The sequence below is a fragment of the Danio aesculapii genome, chromosome 12, assembly GCF_903798145.1.
Source record: "Danio aesculapii chromosome 12, fDanAes4.1, whole genome shotgun sequence".
Classification (NCBI taxonomy): Eukaryota; Metazoa; Chordata; class Actinopteri; order Cypriniformes; family Danionidae; genus Danio; species Danio aesculapii.
Genome location: NC_079446.1, coordinates 48,267,979 through 48,287,754, shown reverse-complemented (window position 1 = coordinate 48,287,754; position 19,776 = coordinate 48,267,979). Strand labels below are relative to the sequence as shown.

The following is a 19,776-nucleotide window of genomic DNA, read 5'->3' as shown; positions in this document are numbered from 1 at the left end:
ATGGCCACACACAGTAAATGCACTATATAAATATACATTACTTACTTAAAATACACACTTCACTTGTACTTAATATACTTTCTTTGTGTAGAAAATAACGTCTGTGGTGCTATAAAATATTGATAAGGTATTTTTTAAAAAGGTTTATTGGCCTTTGTCTGACTTGGCCAGTATCATATAGTTACACAACAATATAACATTAAAATAGAAATGAGACAAATGACCTCAAAGTTACACTGAACAGTTTAAAAACAATGGAAAATAATACTTCCTAATTAATACTTACTTACATGCAGTACAGTACTGACTAGCAGATTATAAGTAATTGACCTACAGTAAACGAACTACTGTGAGACAATAGTTTATACAGCTGAAGTCAGAATTATTCTCCCTCCTGTGAATTTCTTTGTCAAGTATTTCCCAAATGATGTTGAACAGATTCAGGAATTTTTCACAGTATTTCCTATAATATTTTTTCTTCTGGAGAAAGTCTTGTTTGGTTTATTTCGGCTAGAATAAAAGCAGTTTTTAATATTTTAAACACCATTTTAAGGTCAATATTATTAGCCCCCTTAAGCTATATTTGTTTTGGATAGTCTCCAGAACAAACTATCGTTATACAATGACTTGCCTAATTACCCTAACTTTACCCTAATTAACCTAGTTAAGCCTTTAAATGTCACTTTAATCTGAATACTAGTGTCTTGAAGAATATCTAGTCTAATATTATTTACTGTCATCATGGCGAAGATAAAATAAATCAGTTATTAGAGATGAGTTATTAAAACTAGTATGTTTTGAATTGCGCTTAAAAAAATCTTCTCCACGTGAAACACAAATTGGGGAACAAATATACAGGGGGGCGAATAATTCCGACTTCAACAGTGTGTGTGTGATCATGAGAGTGTGGTCAGGCCGCTCTTCTCCAGGATCCAGTGGTAGTAGTTGCTGACTTTGGCATACACACCAGGCCGAAACGGTCTGGAGCATCCTTCACCCCAGCTGACCACACCGAAGAGAAACACTCGATCCTGGACACGACAGACCAGCGGCCCGCCAGAGTCACCCTGAACACAACACAACACAACACACAGACTTTCACATTTACTGCAGATTTACCACTACTTGTTGAATTCCTCAGCATTTTTTTCTGCTATGAATGGCCTTTTCACACATACAGACTTTTCTGTAATTTTCCTGTTAAAGTTAAGTTGCCATTGAAATCATTACTATCAGACATTTAGGGCGGGGCTATCAGACATTTAGGGCGGGGCTATCAGTCATTTAGGATGGGCCATCAGTCATTTAGGGCGGGGCTATCAGTCATTTAGGATGGGCCATCAGTCATTTAGGGCAGGGCTATCAGGCTTAGTAATTTAGGGCGGGGCTATCAGTCATTTAGGGTGGGGGTATCAGTAATTTAGGGTGGAGATATCAGTAATTTAGGGCGGGGCTATCAGTAATTTAGGGTGGGGCTATCAGTAATTTTAGGCAGAGCTATCAGTCATTTAGGGTGGATCTATCAGTCATTTAGGCGGGTGCAATCAGTCATTTAGAGTGGGGGTATCAGTCATTTAGAGTGGGGCTATCAGTCATTTAGGGCGGGGCTATCAGTCATTTAGGGCGGGGGTATCAGTCATTTAGGGCGGAGGTATCAGTCATTTAGGGCGGGGGTATCAGTCATTTAGAGTGGGGCTATCAGTCATTTAGGGTGGGGGTATCAGTAATTTAGGGCAGGGCTATCAGTCATTTAGGGCGGGGGTATCAGTCATTTAGGGCGGAGGTATCAGTCATTTAGGGCGGGGCTATCAGTCATTTAGGGCGGGGGTATCAGTTATTTAGGGTGGGGGAATCAGTCATTTAGGGCGGGGGAATCAGTCATTTAGGGCGGGGGTATCAGTCATTTAGGGCGGGGCTATCAGTCATTTAGGGCGGGGGTATCAGTCATTTAGGGCGGGGGAATCAGTCATTTAGGGCGGGGGTATCAGTCATTTAGGGCGTGGGTATCAGTCATTTAGAGTGGGGCTATCAGTCATTTAGGGTGGGGGTATCAGTAATTTAGGGCGGGGGTATCAGTCATTTAGAGTGGGGCTATCAGTCATTTAGGGTGGGGGTATCAGTAATTTAGGGCGGGGGTATCAGTCATTTAGAGTGGGGCTATCAGTCATTTAGGGTGGGGGTATCAGTAATTTAGAGTGGGGCTATCAGTCATTTAGGGTGGGGGTATCAGTAATTTAGGGCGGGGGTATCAGTCATTTAGAGTGGGGCTATCAGTCATTTAGGGTGGGGGTATCAGTAATTTAGGGCGGGGGTATCAGTCATTTAGAGTGGGGCTATCAGTCATTTAGGGCGGGGGTATCAGTCATTTAGGGCGGGGCTATCAGTCATTTTGGGTGGGGGTATGAGGAATTTAGGGTTGGGCTATCAGTAATTTAGGGCGGGGGTATCAGTCATTTAGGGCGGGGGTATCAGTCATTTAGGGCGGGGCTATCAGTCATTTTGGGTGGGGGTATGAGGAATTTAGGGTTGGGCTATCAGTAATTTAGGGCGGGGCTATCAGTAATTTAGTGAAATTTTCACTATTAATTTAGTGAAACCAATCAACTCAAAGACTGACCGCCTTCATGCTTATAAATACATCAACAGCTGCTTAGAGCTCATTTCTGGGTAATGATGGCAGAATTTACTGGTCTTTTGGAATGTGGATTGTGAATGGTACGTTTTGGGGAAAATGATGTAATGTCCTTGCCAGTGTGAACATCTCTTGTTTAATTTACTAGTAACGTCGTTCCAGAAATTGTACTGTGTGAAAAGGGCTATAGATTATTGGTATCTTTGTTTGTGTTCAACAGAAAAAAAGACTTGAGTGTAAGTAAACGATGGTTAAATGTTCATTTGTTTGGTGATTGTCCTCACCTTACAGGCGTCTGAGCTCCAGTCTGGGCTGCCAGCACACAGCATGTTCTCGGTGATCATGTTGCCGTAATACGCTTTACTCGAACACAAATCCTGAGACAAAATCCTGACCTTTGCTTCTTTGAGATACTGAGAGTAAAACCAGGACCCTACATGAAAAAAACACATAGACCCCTTCAAAAACACCACACATACTTAACATACTCAATGTAGACAACTTAAAACTCAACAAACTCAATGCACAGTCAAAGCAAACACAACACAAACTCAATGCACAAAGAACACTGGTTATACCTTCATGTTCTCTGCCGTATCCCGTCACCGCACAGGACGTCCCATCACTGAGCGACTCATTGGGTCCAGGAATGCAGACCGTCTTAACCAAACTAGACTCTTTAGCACAGCGGCCGTCAGAACCACGAATCTTTAACAAAGCTGAACACACAGCACAGACTTCACTGCACAAACTACACACTCCTAATAAACACACGCCATCCTGATTGACTATCATAATTAATTAAGCTGGTCTCATCAGGAGATTTAAGGTCAGAAATGTGTTTTATGCTCTACTTACTTCAGGGGTGTCCAAACCCGATCCTGGAGGGCTAGTGTCCTGCTGAGTTTAGCTCCAACTTGCCTCAACACACCTGCCAGGAAGTTTCTAGTACATCTGGTAAGAGCTTGATTAGCTGGTTCAGGTGTGTTTGATTAGGATTGGAGCTAAACTCTCCAGGACACCAGCCCTCCAGGGCCAAGTTTGGACACCCCTGATATACATTATTAACATTTTGGATTTAGAACTATTTACAGCAGGGGTGGGCAAACTCAGTCCTGGAGGGCCGGTGTCCTGCACAGTTTAGCTCCAACTCTGATCAAACACACCTGCTTATAGATAATTAGAGATCTTGGACACTCTGATTAGCATGTTCAGGTGTGTTTGATTAGAGTTGAAGCTAAATTATGCAGGATACCGGCCCTCCAGGACTGAGTTTGCCCACCCCTGATTTACAGCAAAGTCCGAGACTCACTCATAAATATTAAAAAAGTCAAATGAAGTACAATAGAAAAGAAAAACAGGGAATTGTATGAAATATGACACTCAGAGGTAGATTATTATAAAAACAATAGTGGTATACTTGGTACAAAATCAGTCTCACAACGATTTGACCCAGTTTGTATCTGTCATTCATTAATCTTTCTTCGACTTATTTCCCTATTCATCAGGGGTCGCCATAGCAGAATGAACCACCAACTTATTTTACACAGCGCATGCCCTTTCAGCTGCAACCCAGTATTGGGAAACATCCATACACACTCATACACTACAGCCAAATTAGTTCATCAATTCACCTATAGCGCATGTGTTTGCACTGGGGGGGGGGGGGAAACCGGAGCACCCGGAAGAAACCCACACTAACACGAGGAGAATATGCAAACTCCTGACAGAAATGCCAATTGGCTCAGCGGGGACTTGAACCAGCGACCTTCTTGCTGTGAGCGACAGTGCTAACCACTGAGCCACCGTGCCGTCCCCCAATTTGAATCATTTTCAGAAATATTTTATATTAATGTGATTCACCTTTTATCCAAAGTTAATGGTCTATTTTATAGGGATATTTGAGGTTGAGTTAGTTCTTTAGTTTAGTCCGTGATGAGAAGGACCAGACAGAACCTGCAGACCTTTTTTGCTATTTCTACACAGAATTTTGTAAAAAAAAAATCAGTGAACGTATGATTTTGGTAGTAAAGTAACTACAAACTACAATGCAGACTTTATAACAATGCAAATCCAATTAGATCCACTTTGTTTGTTTGGTGAACAAAGCAAGTCTCTCATATAATCCATCAACTAAAAGACAAAAACAATATCACTTTATGAACTGTACTGTAAATAAATCATATAAACATTTGCATATTAGTCAATAATACTGCTGAACTTAAAGGGCACATAGGTTAGCCCTTTTTTCAGATTTAATATAAGTCTTTTGTGTCCCCAGAATGTGTCTGTAAAGTTTCAGCTCAAAACACCCATCAGATTATTTATTAGAGCTGTCTGAAGTGTCTGTATTATAGGCGGTAAAACTTGGTTGCAGTTTTTTTGTACTGGGCCTTTAATGTTAGTCCTCCCCGCCCACCGTTCCCATGTGCCTGTCAGCAACATGCCTCAGTCGCCACTCTTGGCTGCCTCAGGAAGCTGATCCCACGTAATGTGTGTGAGAAATACTACAGTAAGAACTTTACCCATCAGTATTTGATGCAGTTTTTTTAGTTGCAACCATGAGTCACACACAAAGTCATTACAAAGTTCAAGCACACACACAGCGAAGACACGCACACACACATAGTGCAGACACACACCAATAGCGCAGACACACACACAGAGAGAGAGAGAGAGAGAGAGAGAGAGAGAGAGAGAGAGACAGAGCGCCCGTTTAGCTTCGCACTCTGTTTGCACGCATATGTGTCAGGATACAGGTTAATCTCCACTGCTGTATGGATATCTGCTATATTAATGTACAAAATAAACCGGGATTGAAGCATCTTTTCTAATTGTTCTGACACGCGGCTTTGCTGATGAAGTAAAGCTGTAGTAAATCTCTATAATTCATTACACACATGCTCTGTTTTAAAACATTTTATACATGTGAAACTCACTCTTGATCACGTTTGATGATGATTGATGATCCTAGCAAACTGAACCCACCTTTTATTCCCGGCTGCTTTGCGCACGTCTGGTCTTGTTGATTTGATTATACGTGTGACTACCGGGACATGTTAATACGCACAGCGGTCAATCAATTCGGTGGGGGGGTGGACCGCACTCCTACATAACGATGAGGTCGATCTGAAAACCGCTCCAATTGGTCCACCGTTTTTATGTTGCTAAATTTGAAAAAAAAGCACTGGGTGTGTTTATTTCACCCCAATATGACGCTATATACACTATACCTACACATATGTCTGTCCAAACAGCTTGAAAAGTAGATTTTTCACCATAGGTGCCCTTTAAAATAAAAATTGAACAAATACATATTGACATAAATAAATAGACTCAATGATGGGCTAAAGATCTGTGTAAATTTGCGGATGAGTTACCGATGTCGTTGTTGAAGTTTCCATCGGTGTTGTCGAAGTGTTCGTGGATGAAGAGTTTAGAAACCCTGAACTCCTGCTCGTTCTGAACATCCGTCTCGTTTATGGCCTTCTTTCCCAGAACTACTGACAGTTTATGGACACTGGTCTGAGCTCTGAAAACACACAGGAAATATGAAAAGTTATGTCTAAAATCCATACGTTTATTTTCATGATTCCATTCATTCACTAAGATTGAGGAGGCATTGAATCCAAAGACTCTTGATGAACTCTTGGAGTCCTGCAAGAAGGCTTTCTTTGCCATTCCAGATGACTTTATTAATCAGTGATTTGAGTCATTGCAGAGATGTATGGATGCAGTCCTCCAAGCTCATGATGGAGTCAGACACAATATTCATTCTGTTTCCACTGCAGCATGACCACATATTCTATACTGGACATTATTGAAGGTTCAGTGACAAGACTTTAGTCTAAGCAAAGTCAGACTTTACTGTCCAAATGAAATCATTAATAATCAAGGCATGATCATATTTTATTGTGCTAAAATAAGCGTAATCTAGAGGCCTTTGCCTTTCATATAAGCCACTTCTGATACCAAATGATCAACTAGAAATCCAGTTATTATTTGTTACTCCTAAAACTTGGATAAGCAACAAGACTTTTGTCAGGTAATGTATATTTTGTTTGTGCACTGACCCATCAGGGAAGCAGTGAGCGGCCGTCAGGATCCAGCAGGGTGAAATCAGACTCCCTCCGCAGGTGAAAAATCTCCCGCGAGAATTTCTGCTGAAAACCGCCGCCATCCATGGGTGTCTCTCCACCGTGCTCAGAGCTCCGCCCACTACCTTCATGCTCCGCCCCTCCCCCTGACCACACCTCCAGCCTTACACACGACACACAGATCAGCCTGTCAATCAAACAGCAGCAAACCCAGACAATTGTTTACAGTTTTAAATATCTCACCTGAGTGTGAAACTGCCAGACTGTCCTGATCAGATCCTGAGAGATAGAAAATTGACATAAAATTGTTTATTAATTCATATACAACAACAATATGCACAGATATTAAGCAGTGGTGGAGAGTAATTAACTATTTTTATTTCACTACTGTACTTAAGTTAATATTTTCAGTATATGTAATTATTTGGAGTATATTTATGTTAGGAAGCTTCTACTTTTACTTCACTATATTCCAATACAAAATACTGTACTTTTTACTCTGCTTTATTTCCTGAATGAAGCTACAGTACGTTAAAAAGTTATTTCGAAGAGAAGAAATTCTTATGATCTGTTCACAGTAAAAGATACACTGATTTAAAAGATCCGTTCAGACTGAGACTGCAGTAAAAGAGTCACTGATTCAAATGATCCATTCAGACTGAGACTCAAAAATCCGTTCAGAGTTAATCTACTGTAAATGATTAACTGATTCAAATGATCTGTTCAGAGTAAGTCTTCAGTAAAAGATTCACTGAATCAAACGAACCCTTCAGAGTGAGTCTGATTGAGTCTTCAATAAATGATTCACTGATTCAAACAATCCATTCACAGTGAGTCTCCAGTAAATGATTCACTTATGCAAATGATCAGTTTAGACTGAGTCTTCAGTAACTTATCCACTGATTCAAACGATCAGTTCAGAGTGAGTCTTCAGTAAAAGATTCACTGATTCAAACAATCCATTCAGAGTGAGTCTGCAGTAAATGATTCACTTATGCAGATGATCAGTTAAACTGAGTCTTCAGTAAATTATCCACTGATTCAAACGATCAGTTCAGATTGAGTCTTCGGTAAAAGATTCAATGATTCAAATAATCTGTTCTGATTGAGTCTTCAATAAATGATTCACTGATTCAAACAATCCATTTAGAGTGAGTCTCCAGTAAATGATTCACTTAAGCAAATGATCAGTTCAGAGTGAGTCTTCAGTAAATTATCCACTGATTCAAACGATCAGTTCAGAGTGAGTCTTCAGTAAAAGATTCACTGATTCCAACGAACCCTTCAGAGTGAGTCTCCGGTAAAAGATTAAATGACTCAAACAATCCGTTCAGAGTGAGTCTTCAGTAAATGATTCACTTATGCAAATGATCAGTTTAGACTGAGTCTTCAGTAACTTATCCACTGATTCAAACGATCAGTTCAGAGTGAGTCTTCAGTAAAAGATTCACTGATCCAAACGAACCCTTCAGAGTGAGTCTCCGGTAAAAGATTAAATGACTCAAACAATCCGTTCAGAGTGAGTCTCCAGTAAATGATTCACTTATGCAAAGATCAGTTAAACTGAGTCTTCAGTAAATTATCCACTGATTCAAACGATCAGTTCAGAGTGAGTCTTCAGTAAAAGATTCACTGATTCAAACGAACCCTTCAGAGTGAGTCTCCGGTAAAAGATTAAATGACTCAAACAATCCGTTCAGAGTGAGTCTCCAGTAAATGATTCACTTATGCAAATGATCAGTTAAACTGAGTCTTCAGTAAAAGATTCACTGATTCAAACGATCAGTTCAGAGTGAGTCTCCGGTAAAAGATTCACTGATTCAAATGAACTCTTCAGAGTGAGTCTCCAGTAAATGATTCATTTATGCAAATGATCAGTTTAGACTGAGTCTTTAGTAAATTATCCACTGATTCAAACGAACCCTTCAGAGTGAGTCTCCGGTAAAAGATTTAATGATTCAAATAATCTGTTCTGATTGAGTCTTCAATAAATAATTCACTGATCAAACAATCCATTCAGAGTGAGTCTCCAGTAAATGATTCACTTATGCAAATGATAGATTTAGACTGAGTCTTCAGTAAATTATCCACTGATTCAAACGATCAGTTCAGAGTGAGTCTTCAGTAACAGATTCACTGATTCAAACGAACCCTTCAGAGTCAGTCTCTGGTAAAAGATTCAATGATTCAAATAATCTATTCTGATTGAGTCTTCAATAAATAATTCACTGAATAAAACAATCCATTCACAGTGAGTCTCCAGTAAATGATTCACTTATGCAAATGATCAGTTTAGACTGAGTCTTCAATAAATTATCCACTGATTCAAACGATCAGTTCAGAGTTAGTCTTCAGTAAAAGATTCACTGATTCAAACGAACCCTTCAGAGTGAGTCTCAGGTAAAAGATTCAATGATTCAAATAATCCGTTCAGAGTGAGTCTCCATTAAATGATTCACTTATGCAAATGATCAGTTTAGACTGAATCTTTAGTAAATTATCCACTGATTCAAATGATCAGTTCAGAGTGAGTCTTCAGTAAAAGATTCACTGATTCAAACGAACCCTTCAGAGTGAGTCTCCGGTAAAAGGTAAAAGATTCAATGATTCAAATAATCTGTTCTGATTGAGTCTTAAATAAATGATTCACTGATTCAAACAATCGATTCAAAGTGGGTCTCCAGTAAATTATCCACTGATTCAAACGATCAGCTCAGAGTGAGTCTTCAGTAAAAGATTCACTGATTCAAACGAACCCTTCAGAGTGAGTCTCCGGTAAAAGATTCAATGATTCGAATCATCAGTTCAGAGTGAGTCTCCAGTAAATGATTCACTGATTGCACAAACGGATCTGAATGGTGTTCAGTGCATGAATGTGGTTTCACACATTTTGGTGCTTGAATTATTATTATGAATGGTCAGTGTTCTGGTGAAGATTTGGTGAATCATCTTTGTTGGAGAGTAAACATTCAATTGTAAGTCAATTGTAATATTGAACAGGAGTATTTTATACTTCTAATGGACTGATCTTTTATTATATCCACATTTACTAAACTGCCTAATTTGTGTACTTCGTCCACCACGGATATTAAATGATGCCAAAAATTAATAAAGTTAAAAGTGATGCCACATGAATAGAGGATCAGAACCGGGATCTTTTGTGCAGCGTGGAATATCACAGTCCTCTTTCATGATCCCGGATGGCGTCTTTACGAAACACCACGGTCTGCGGCTGAAGTCTGGGTTTCTGAAAGAGAAATTACCACAATTACACATGCATTGATATTACAATCACTATTCCTATTTTGGTCGCTGGTTTGAGTCCCGGCTGGGCCAGCTGGCATTTCTGTGTGGAGTTTGCACGTTCTCCTCATGCTGGCGTGAGTTTCCTCTGGGTGCTCCGGTTTCCCCTACAGTCCAAACACATGCGCTATAGGGGAACTGGATTAACTAAATTGGCTGTAGTGTTTGAGTGTGTGTAAATGACTGTGTATGGGTGCTTCCCAGTACTGGGTTGCAGCTGGAAGGGCATCAGCTGTGTAAAACATATGCTGCAATAGTTGGCGGTTCATTCCGCTGTGGTGACCCCTGATAAATAAGGGACTAAGCCGAATGAAAATGAATGATGTTGCATTGAGTCCTGCACAAATTATTGTCTCTGAATTCAGCAGCAGTTTTGGGTTTGTTGCACAGGTTTGGGCAAGTGAATGAGGTGTGCTAAAAAATATTTCTGCAGGGAGATCTTCATGTCTAGACTTGAGAATAAAAGGGAATTTAAAAAATAAATAAAAAACACTGTGTGTTTGTGTCATATATTAATGTATTAAATACAATTAATTAGTCATTTATTTATTAATGCAAATCACACCATTAAATAAATAAAATGTCATGTACAGTGACATATAAATAGATGCTAACAGGGTAAATGAGTTAAACTGGCATAAAATATTATCACAATGCCAAAATATTAAGGTCCCACTTTATATTAAATGTCCTTAACTAATATGTACTTACACCAAAATCAATAATTCATTACAATATACTTAAATACACGTATTTACTGTGTACTTATGCTTGATTTAATACCTGTATGTAATTACACGTGTAACTAAATTCTGTAAATACACTGTTGACCATCCCTTACACCTTAACCCACCCTTAAACCTACCCAGACCACCAAACCTGTCCATAACCCTACCCCTATCCCAACTCAAGAGCACCACAAGTGTTCTCAAACACATCATGAACACAGTAAGTACACTGTATTTATTTTCAGATGCAAGTACATAGTAGTTAAGGACACTTAATATAAAGTGGACCAATAATAAAATGGCGTCGCTTTTATGAAAGTGTCAATCTTAAGTTTTTAAATATCATGAAATTAATGTCAATAAAATAAAAAATCATGATGAAAATAAAATCATCTTAATATACAAAGCTTTAATTATAAAACATTAGTTTAAATCAGGGGTCACCAATCTCGGTCCTGGAGGGCCGGTGTCCTTCCAGGGTTTAGCTCCAACATACCTGCCTGGGTGTTTCAAGTATACCTAGTAAGACCTTGATTAGCTTGTTCAAGTGTGTTTGATTAGGGTTGGAGGTAAAATCTGCAGGACACCGGCCCTCCAGGAACAAGTTTGGTGACCCCTGGTTTAAGTAGTTAAAAAAGAGTATTATTTATAAAGTGTACATAATAAACTATTAAATAACTGTACTAAATGTACTGTAACGCAGTAAAATATTTGTAAAAATGTTTAAAGGTGAAATGTGTTTAATAATATAAAAGTGCTTAAATTATACAGTACAACAAGGTTACTTATTAAAATTAAACATATTACAAAACATGACTATATTAAAATGTACTTAAAATAGATTTAAAAAAACAGATGACATTTATTTTCATACAGTGTCTTATTTATTTATCTTAATTTCAGGTTGTATTACTCGAATGTTACTTAAAAGCATCTCTGTTCGGCTCAGCATCCCCAACAAGCGTTCTTTGTTCATAAACTAAGCTACTAATTTTCAGTGATTATAATATATATTTTTCAGTATTATAAGTGAAAGCTAATATTTACAGATTTTTTAAAGATATCATTGATAAATTCATAAAGTATTTAGGACACATTCAGGCAGAATGCATCTTTGTACTTGAAACGCAGCGCTGAGGAACAGTTTAAAACTTGCCATGACAACTTGCCGCAGTAAACAAAGCCAAGTGGTGCTCAAAGCCCGCAACGCTTGCCACGCCTTCGCGCTCTTCTTATTGGCCCGCTGCTCTAAGCACTGAACACGATTGGATTGGCTAAAATAAGCTGTCAATCACTCAGTCAACGCCTCCAGTCTTCAGATGACAGAAGCTACAACCGTGAAAATGTAAAGCGCTGAAGATGAGAATGAAAACAACACTGACAGATATTGTCTTAGAAACACCTAAACTACAAATAATGGCACATCTTATTACTGATCATGTGCTGAATGTTAATCCACCATCTACATTTTTCGAAGAGTGGATAAAAGACTTCCATTGGCTTCAAGTCCGCTATGGAAATAAGTAAAGAATTCACTGTAAAGTCTGTGAGACTGAATTTTCAGCATCCGAAACAAGCGTTCTTTGTTCATAAACTAAGCTACATAGCATCATTTTTTGGCTCTATTCATATCCATATCCACACAAAGCCATGTTGATTTAGCATTAGCTGTCGTTTCATTGTGTGTACATTAGGACACTCCTAAAAGCAGATTCTCAGCGGCAGGTCTAGACCAGACTATTTTCTATTTTTCCTCAGTGTACACTGTAAAACATTCCTGTATTTTTAAATATGTAAGTTAAACATTAAACTAATTTCGAGAGGAGCACACGCTTATCATTGACCCAGCTGGCCCACATTAGCTAATCACAATCCTCCAATCAAAGGATCCCAAGTCACCATATATATCCTCATTTCCTTTCTACAACCATCTTCGTCTGGAAGAAACCCCACTTCCTCCAGCTTTATCTAGAATGGGCGGCACGGCGGCACAGTGACAAGCATTGTTGCCCCACAGCAAGAATACCACTGGCTCCTGGTCCTCGCCGGGCCATCTGGTATTTCTGTGCGAAACTTGCATGTTCTCCCCGTGTCCGCGTAGGTTTCCCCCGGGTTCCCTGGTTTCCTCTCACTGTCCAAATAAGCTCTATATTATAGACAAAATTAGCCGATGTCTCTTTTCTAAAATGTCTTACTCTCGGGAAGTTCACCGTAGCCTCAGCAGCAGGGGAGTTTTGAGATCAATCTCCCTTCACCCTGCGAAAGCGAGGGAGCCCTGGGACCGAGGATGCCTTGAGCTCAGGGCTCTCTCCCCGGAATGACAAGCCAAACACGCTATTTATAAATCATGAGCTAAGTGTGAACTCTTGAAGTGATTCACGAGTGTTTATTTACGGATGTGAATTGCATTATGGGATGTTGATCTCTGCTCTGTTGACTTCAGATGTTGAAAAATCAACTCTACAGTTTAATAAAGTGACTTTACTGTTGACATTTTAGTAGTTTGGAATAAAATAATGTATAAGAATTAATATCTAGAGAAATAAATCTGTAAAATCACTGAAGATGTACTGGAAGTTTATTACGCACGATTTCTGTAGCGTAATATACAACAACTCAGACAACATAGCACTTTAAACCAGAGATGCCCAAAGTAGGGCCTGCGGGCCAAAGTTGGCCAATGGTAACCTTTGATTTGGCCCACCATCCCATCTGAGAGGAGAGTGAGGCTGATGGGGGTGTGGCTGGGGTGAATGCCTTTGACAGAGATCATTATTTCGAGTTGAACGTAACCCTGTGTTTCTTTGTTTTATATCTAAACTACAAAAATTCAAATGAAAATAAATGTTTCAATGAAATGTTGTAAATTAATCAGACTTTTTAAAATGTAAAAATTGTCACTTGACAAAAAGCAATGCACAGTTGGCCGTCTGGTGCAGCACAAAAACCTGAAGCTCAACACGCTCAAAACAATGGAGATGATAGTGGACTTCAGGAGAAACCCCCCTGCTCTCCCCCCACTCACCATCATGAACAGCACTGTGGCTGCAGTAGAGTCCTTCAGGTTCCTGGGCACCACCATCTCCCAGGACCTGAAGTGGCACACTCACATTGACTCCATTGTCAAAAAAGCTCAACAGAGGCTGCACTTTCTTCATCAGCTGAGGAAGTTTAACCTCCCAAAGGAGCTGCTGAAACAGTTCTACACCTCCATCATTGAATCAGTCATCTGCACATCAATAACTGTCTGGTTTAGCTCAGCTACTAAATATGATCTTCAAAGACTACGTCGAATAGTTCGGACTGCTGAGCGAATCACTGGTACAACCCTTCCTACTCCCCAAGAACTGTACTTATCCAGAGCAAGCAGAAGGGCTGCCAAAATCACTCTGGACCCCTCACACCCAGCACACTGCCTCTTTGAACTTTTACCTTCTGGTCGACGCTACAGAGCACTGCGCACCAGAACAGCCCGACACAGAAACAGTTTCTTCCCTCAGGCAATCCATCTCATGAACAATTGATGATAATAATTGCGAAACCAACATCACTACTTGCCATACACTTTTATACACATATACACTTATTTAACAACACACTTTACATGCCAATTAGCACATAACAGCTGCACATATAACGCTGTATATAGTAATAAACATGTACATACACTTGTCAATCTGTTTATTTGCACTCACTACTTACTTCTATTTTTTTTTAAATATATTTATTATCTGTTGTTTGTCCTGTCTCTGTAATCCGGTTGCAATGTAGAAGCTCTGTCACCAAAACAAATTCCTCGTATGTGTGAACATACCTGGCAATAAAGCTCTTTCTGATTCTGATTCTGACAAGACATCGGTGATCAAATCAAGGCAAAGGCAGGCTGGTCGACTAGTGTTTTCAGCATTGAACTTCATTATGTTATAAATGAGATTAGGTATTTACTGTAATAATAAGCTCATTGTAAAATGTTAAAAATGATACTGCATGAGTTAATATGATTTAAAGCAAAGTTTTCATGTTATTTTTAAACATTAGTGAATAAATTAAGTAATTACCCATGGCAAATTTAATGTTATATGATGTGATATATTCGGTTTGCTATATATCTAGCCCACATCCTTCAATCAAGTTTGGTCTTTGGTCCTTTATAAGAAAAAGTTTGGGCACCCCGTGCTTTAAACTATTAAAAATGTCAATAAATATCACTTTTTCAAAGGTTAAAAGTTGTTGGGAGAAAGATCAAGATCCCATAATGCAACTCAAAAGCATAAATAAATGAGGAAAAGTAAATCCTGAATCACAAAATAAGGAAAACTGCTCATTTACGGATGTTTTCCCTGTAAAACTCTTGCCTGCAGTGTTTGTGTCCACCCAGGATCGGATTCTTGGGATAAACTCCAATTTCACGGACTTTCTCTGAATCCCATTCCAGACATTCCCTCCCACTGGCTGATTTGGACACGGGTCCCGCGTAGAGCTGACCAATTCCATCGAAGCAGGAGACCGATGTGTCTAACACAAAACACACACGTCAGAAATCAACATGAGTGTGTGCAGACATGATGATACAGACTATTATATATCAATATTAGATCATACAGTGGCCAAAAGCATCACGGTTATCTATATGAACATGATTTTGTTCAAATGACCTTTAAAACACACTATTTGTCGCACACTTAGTCCACTTATTATTAGGTTTTGCATATGGAAATGAACAAATGACAACTGAAAATTGCAGCTTTGTGGTAAACAATGCAAACATGGATCCCTGCACTGTGGATTTGTTTACTTATGTTTGTATTATTTCAGGTACATTGTTTTGTGTGTGTGTGTGTTTTTATAGGTAATTCAAGCTTTTGCTTGTTAGACATGCAACTAAGAAAACAACTTCACAAGGATCCATGTTTGTGTTTGCCAAAAATCTCTAATTGTGATTTTTCTGACTGATATTGTGATTCATTTTGTGAAGTCAAACATGAGCTCTGTACACTTTAAATGAAAGGAACAAAATATAATGTACGTCTTTTGTGGTGCTGGCAGCTTAAGACGCCTCTCATATGGAGAACGAAGTCACATGCATTGCTCAGGTGTGAGTTTCTCACAGACTTCAACAGAGTGTCCAAATCTTGATGGTTCTGTGGGTCTCGTCTATCAAATCTGAGTTTTAATTTGTGTTTTCTATTGGATTCGGATCAGGTGATTGGCTGGGCCATTCTACAGCTTGATTTTTCTTTCTCTGAAAGCATCCGAGAGCTGTGTTTTGGACCATTGTCTTGCTGAAATGTCCACCCTGGTTTCATCTTCATCATCATTTACACTGAGGAAGGGCAGAGGGTTGCTGAAGAACTACTGAGAGATTTCAGCTGCTGTCTGGGCTTTCCCTGCAGAACTACACCTCCCTTTCTTCATGCGTTCAATACTTTTTCCCTGCATCATTTCATTTTATTACGCATAACTTCATTTGTAAACTAATTAGATTTGTTTTCTTTGCATAAATGGATTTCTCTGGTGGTTACCAATATCCGGGGAAAATTTCAAGATAACAGCACCTTTAGAAATATGTTTTCTGAGAAGAATGGTGACGTGCTCAATACTTATTTTCCCTGGTGTCTAAACACACGCACATTTACATTCACCTGTTTCACATCTGGAGCCCCTGAAGCCTTCAGGACAGAGACAGAGAAGATGCCGACCAGACAGAGAAGATAGAGATGATCCTCCATTCAGACACAAGACACCTGCGCAAACCAGAAAACACAATAAACACTGGGCTTTAAAGATGACCCCATAATACCCGTCATACAATATCCAAAATAAGTCTCTGATGTGTGTGTGTGTGTGACTAAAAATAAATTGTCATCTACAGAAGTTTTCTGATGACACTCCAATTGTAGGTTACATAAGGGATCATGATGAGAGTGAGTGTAGGTTGCTTTTAAACAGTTTTGCTGACTGGTGTGAAACAAACTGTCTTAAATTAAACACTAATAAGAGCAAAGAAATGATGGATTATTTTAGTAGACACCCACCACAAGCGGTGCCAGTGATTATTCAGGAGTCAGAAATTGAGATTGTCTCATTATATAGGTACCTAGGTGTATATCTAAACAACAAGCTTGATTGGTCTGAAAATACAATTCAGGTGTATAAGAAGAGTCAGAGGCGCATTCATTTATTAAAATGACTGAGGTTCATCGGTGTGTGTCAGACACTGTTTAACTTTTTAGGATTCTGTGGTGTCTGTTGGGACTGTTGGAGAAGGAGAAACACAAATAAATAAGCTTATAAAAGGGCAGGTTCTGTTGTGGGGTGTGCACTACCCATTATGGAAGAAATTACACATGATCGAATGCTGGATAAATTTGTCAGTATGATGAACCACGATAATCATCCACTTTTTAATACAGTCCAATCGTGTGCAAGCTCTTTTAGGGCAAGATTAATTCAACCTCGGTGTTACAGAGAAAGATACAGGAAGTCATTTTTACCGACAGTGATCATATTGTATAACCAAAGTCTTACTATGAATTGTGCTGAACTGAAATAGTTATTAGATATGGACAAGTGTTTACTCGTTGTGTTTGGAACTAAGGTGTGCAGTATGAATGGCATTTTATTATTGTTTTAAACTTATTTGATCTATTTTTTAGTATGGAGAGTTCTGCTGTGACATGGGAATTTCCCTTCGGGGATTAATAAGGTCAAACAAACAAACAAACAAACAAACAAACAAACAAACAAACAAACAAACAAACGGATGTGTGAGAGATGGAGTGTATGGCCCGAATGGTAAACCTTGCCTTCCTACACTAAAAAAAATTATTCAAAGATGATTCCTTGGATTTACTCAATTTTTTTGCGTTAAGTGGTTGTAAACAATTTATTTGGGCTGAATTTAAACAAACAAATTAAGTTGAACATTGCTCAATTTAATTTGTTTGTTTAAATTCAACACAAATAAATAGTTTGCAACACTTTTTTTCAGTGTAGGAGATGATTCCCCTTCTATGCTAAGTTAACACACGGTGAAGACCATGCTTCTAAAAACTGAATGCTTGATAGCATTAAAACACATTGGCTCACAAAAGGGTTTACGAGTTACTGCAAAGATTTTTGCAAGAGAGTGAATGTGTGTGTCTCAGTCTTTTCAACAGACAGTTTTATACCCCTCAGTGCACGTACACTCACATTTGTGCCAAACACCAGGAAAGACTCCTTTCTGGTGGGAAAGACAAGATCTTGTTGTGGTCTTCTAACTCCTGACTAGGAGCGCTACAATGTATCAGCACTGAAAAAAATTATTCAAAGATGATTCCTTGGATTTACTCAATTTTTTTTATGTTCAGTGGTTGTAAACAATTTATTTGGGCTGAATTTAAACAAAGAAATTAAGTTGGACATTGCTCAATTTAGTTTGTTTGTTTAAATTCAACTCAAATAAATTGTTTGCAACAGTTTTGCATGCAACACTTTTTTCAGTGAGGCTTTGGCCTTGGCCAGTACCAAACTGCTTCTGTTTGCATGTTGCTCATTAAAAATTTCCACCACAGATGGAAACGAACAAAATGAACTTCTTAAAATGTCAAAAATAAACGCATGGGAATGAAACTAGTACGAGTTTGAGGGGAGTTTGTTTGAGGATCAACATGAAAAATGAAAAATAGTAGAAAAAATTCTGGATTCTGTACCTGATTTGGACTCGCTGGGAAAGAGTCTGCGCTGAGCTTTCTGGAGATCACAACAACAAGTTAATTCTGGAAAGGCCACCTTTAAAGGAGACCTATTATGCATATTTTACAAGATGTAAAATAAGTCTCTGATGTCTCTAGTGTGTGTGTGTGTGAAGTTTCAGCAATACCACACAAATAATGTTTAATATCTCTCTGAAACTGACCCATTTAGGGTTTGATCCTAATTGTGGGAATTTGGTGACTGTCGCTTTAAATTCAAATGAGATTGTGCTCTTTTTTTAGAAAGGGGGCGGAGCTACAAATGCCTGTGTGTCAGCATGATGGCAGATTCAAAAACAAGACTGCCATATGCTAATGAGCGAGACTATTATCATTACTAGTGGGAGGGGCTTACCCCCTCCACGTTCAAAGGGAGGATGTCAATCAAAGTGTTTCTACAGACTGCTTTTATCAAGTCTGATTATAACAAATAGTATTAATTAATGTTTTTCATTAGAGAGGGTGGTTATATTCACACACTGCTGCCCCACAACTGGGTTCAAACCTCATATAAAAGTGATTTTTGCATAATAGGTGCCCTTTAATAATGTTAATGAGTGAGTTTTGCACACTTACACACATCGTGAGAGCTGTTAAAGCCAGAATCAAACTCAAGGTGAGGAATCCAGACATCTCTTCTTCACCTGAAACACAAGCAGATGATTAAAACCAGGCTGAAGGTTTTGATTGAAGTTCACAACAGCGACTTTAAATATGATATCAATGTAAATTCAGTCATTTATATAGTAGTTTTATATAGTAAACTCTTCCCAGAAAACATTACCTGTAACTACAAAACATTAATAAGATACATGTTAACACTTTAGTCTAAGTAACACTTCATACTATTACTACTGGCTTATTATTATTAAGATATGAACTGTTTATTAGCACTTATTAATTATGATCTTATTCTACATCCCTAATCTTACCCAACACCCAAACCCAGCGACTACTTAACTATTAATAATCAGCAAATTAGTAGTTTATTGAGCTGTAAGTCTTAGGTAACTGCTTGTTAATAGTGAGAATTGTACATTTAAATAGTGTACGACCAAATGAAATAAATCCTGCAGAGTGATTCAGTTAATGTTCCATATTTCTCAGTTAATTAATTAAAACAGCATGTATAATAATTTATAAAATGATGTTATATGAAGAATGTTGCCACAGTGCAGACATTACAGTCACAGTTTGATCTCATATCATATACTGAATAATAATACATCACCTATATCATATCTGATCTGATCTCATATATCATATCTTATATAATTGAT

The 19,776-nt window shown here is 38.5% G+C and overlaps 1 protein-coding gene across 1 annotated transcript; it reads right to left on the bottom strand.

Annotated features, from left to right (window-relative positions):
- Positions 1 to 128: 128 nt before the first annotated feature.
- On the bottom strand, positions 129 to 19,137 carry plaub (plasminogen activator, urokinase b). Its single transcript, XM_056470029.1, has 11 exons — positions 19,073 to 19,137; positions 18,455 to 18,494; positions 16,403 to 16,504; positions 15,116 to 15,275; positions 9,879 to 9,976; positions 6,973 to 7,008; positions 6,706 to 6,892; positions 6,013 to 6,164; positions 3,211 to 3,351; positions 2,917 to 3,065; positions 129 to 1,067 (listed from the first exon to the last, which is right to left on the bottom strand). Exons 1-11 carry the CDS (start codon positions 19,127 to 19,129, stop codon positions 897 to 899), a joined length of 1,293 nt encoding a protein of 430 aa, XP_056326004.1. The 5' UTR covers positions 19,130 to 19,137; the 3' UTR covers positions 129 to 896.
- Positions 19,138 to 19,776: the final 639 nt, after the last annotated feature.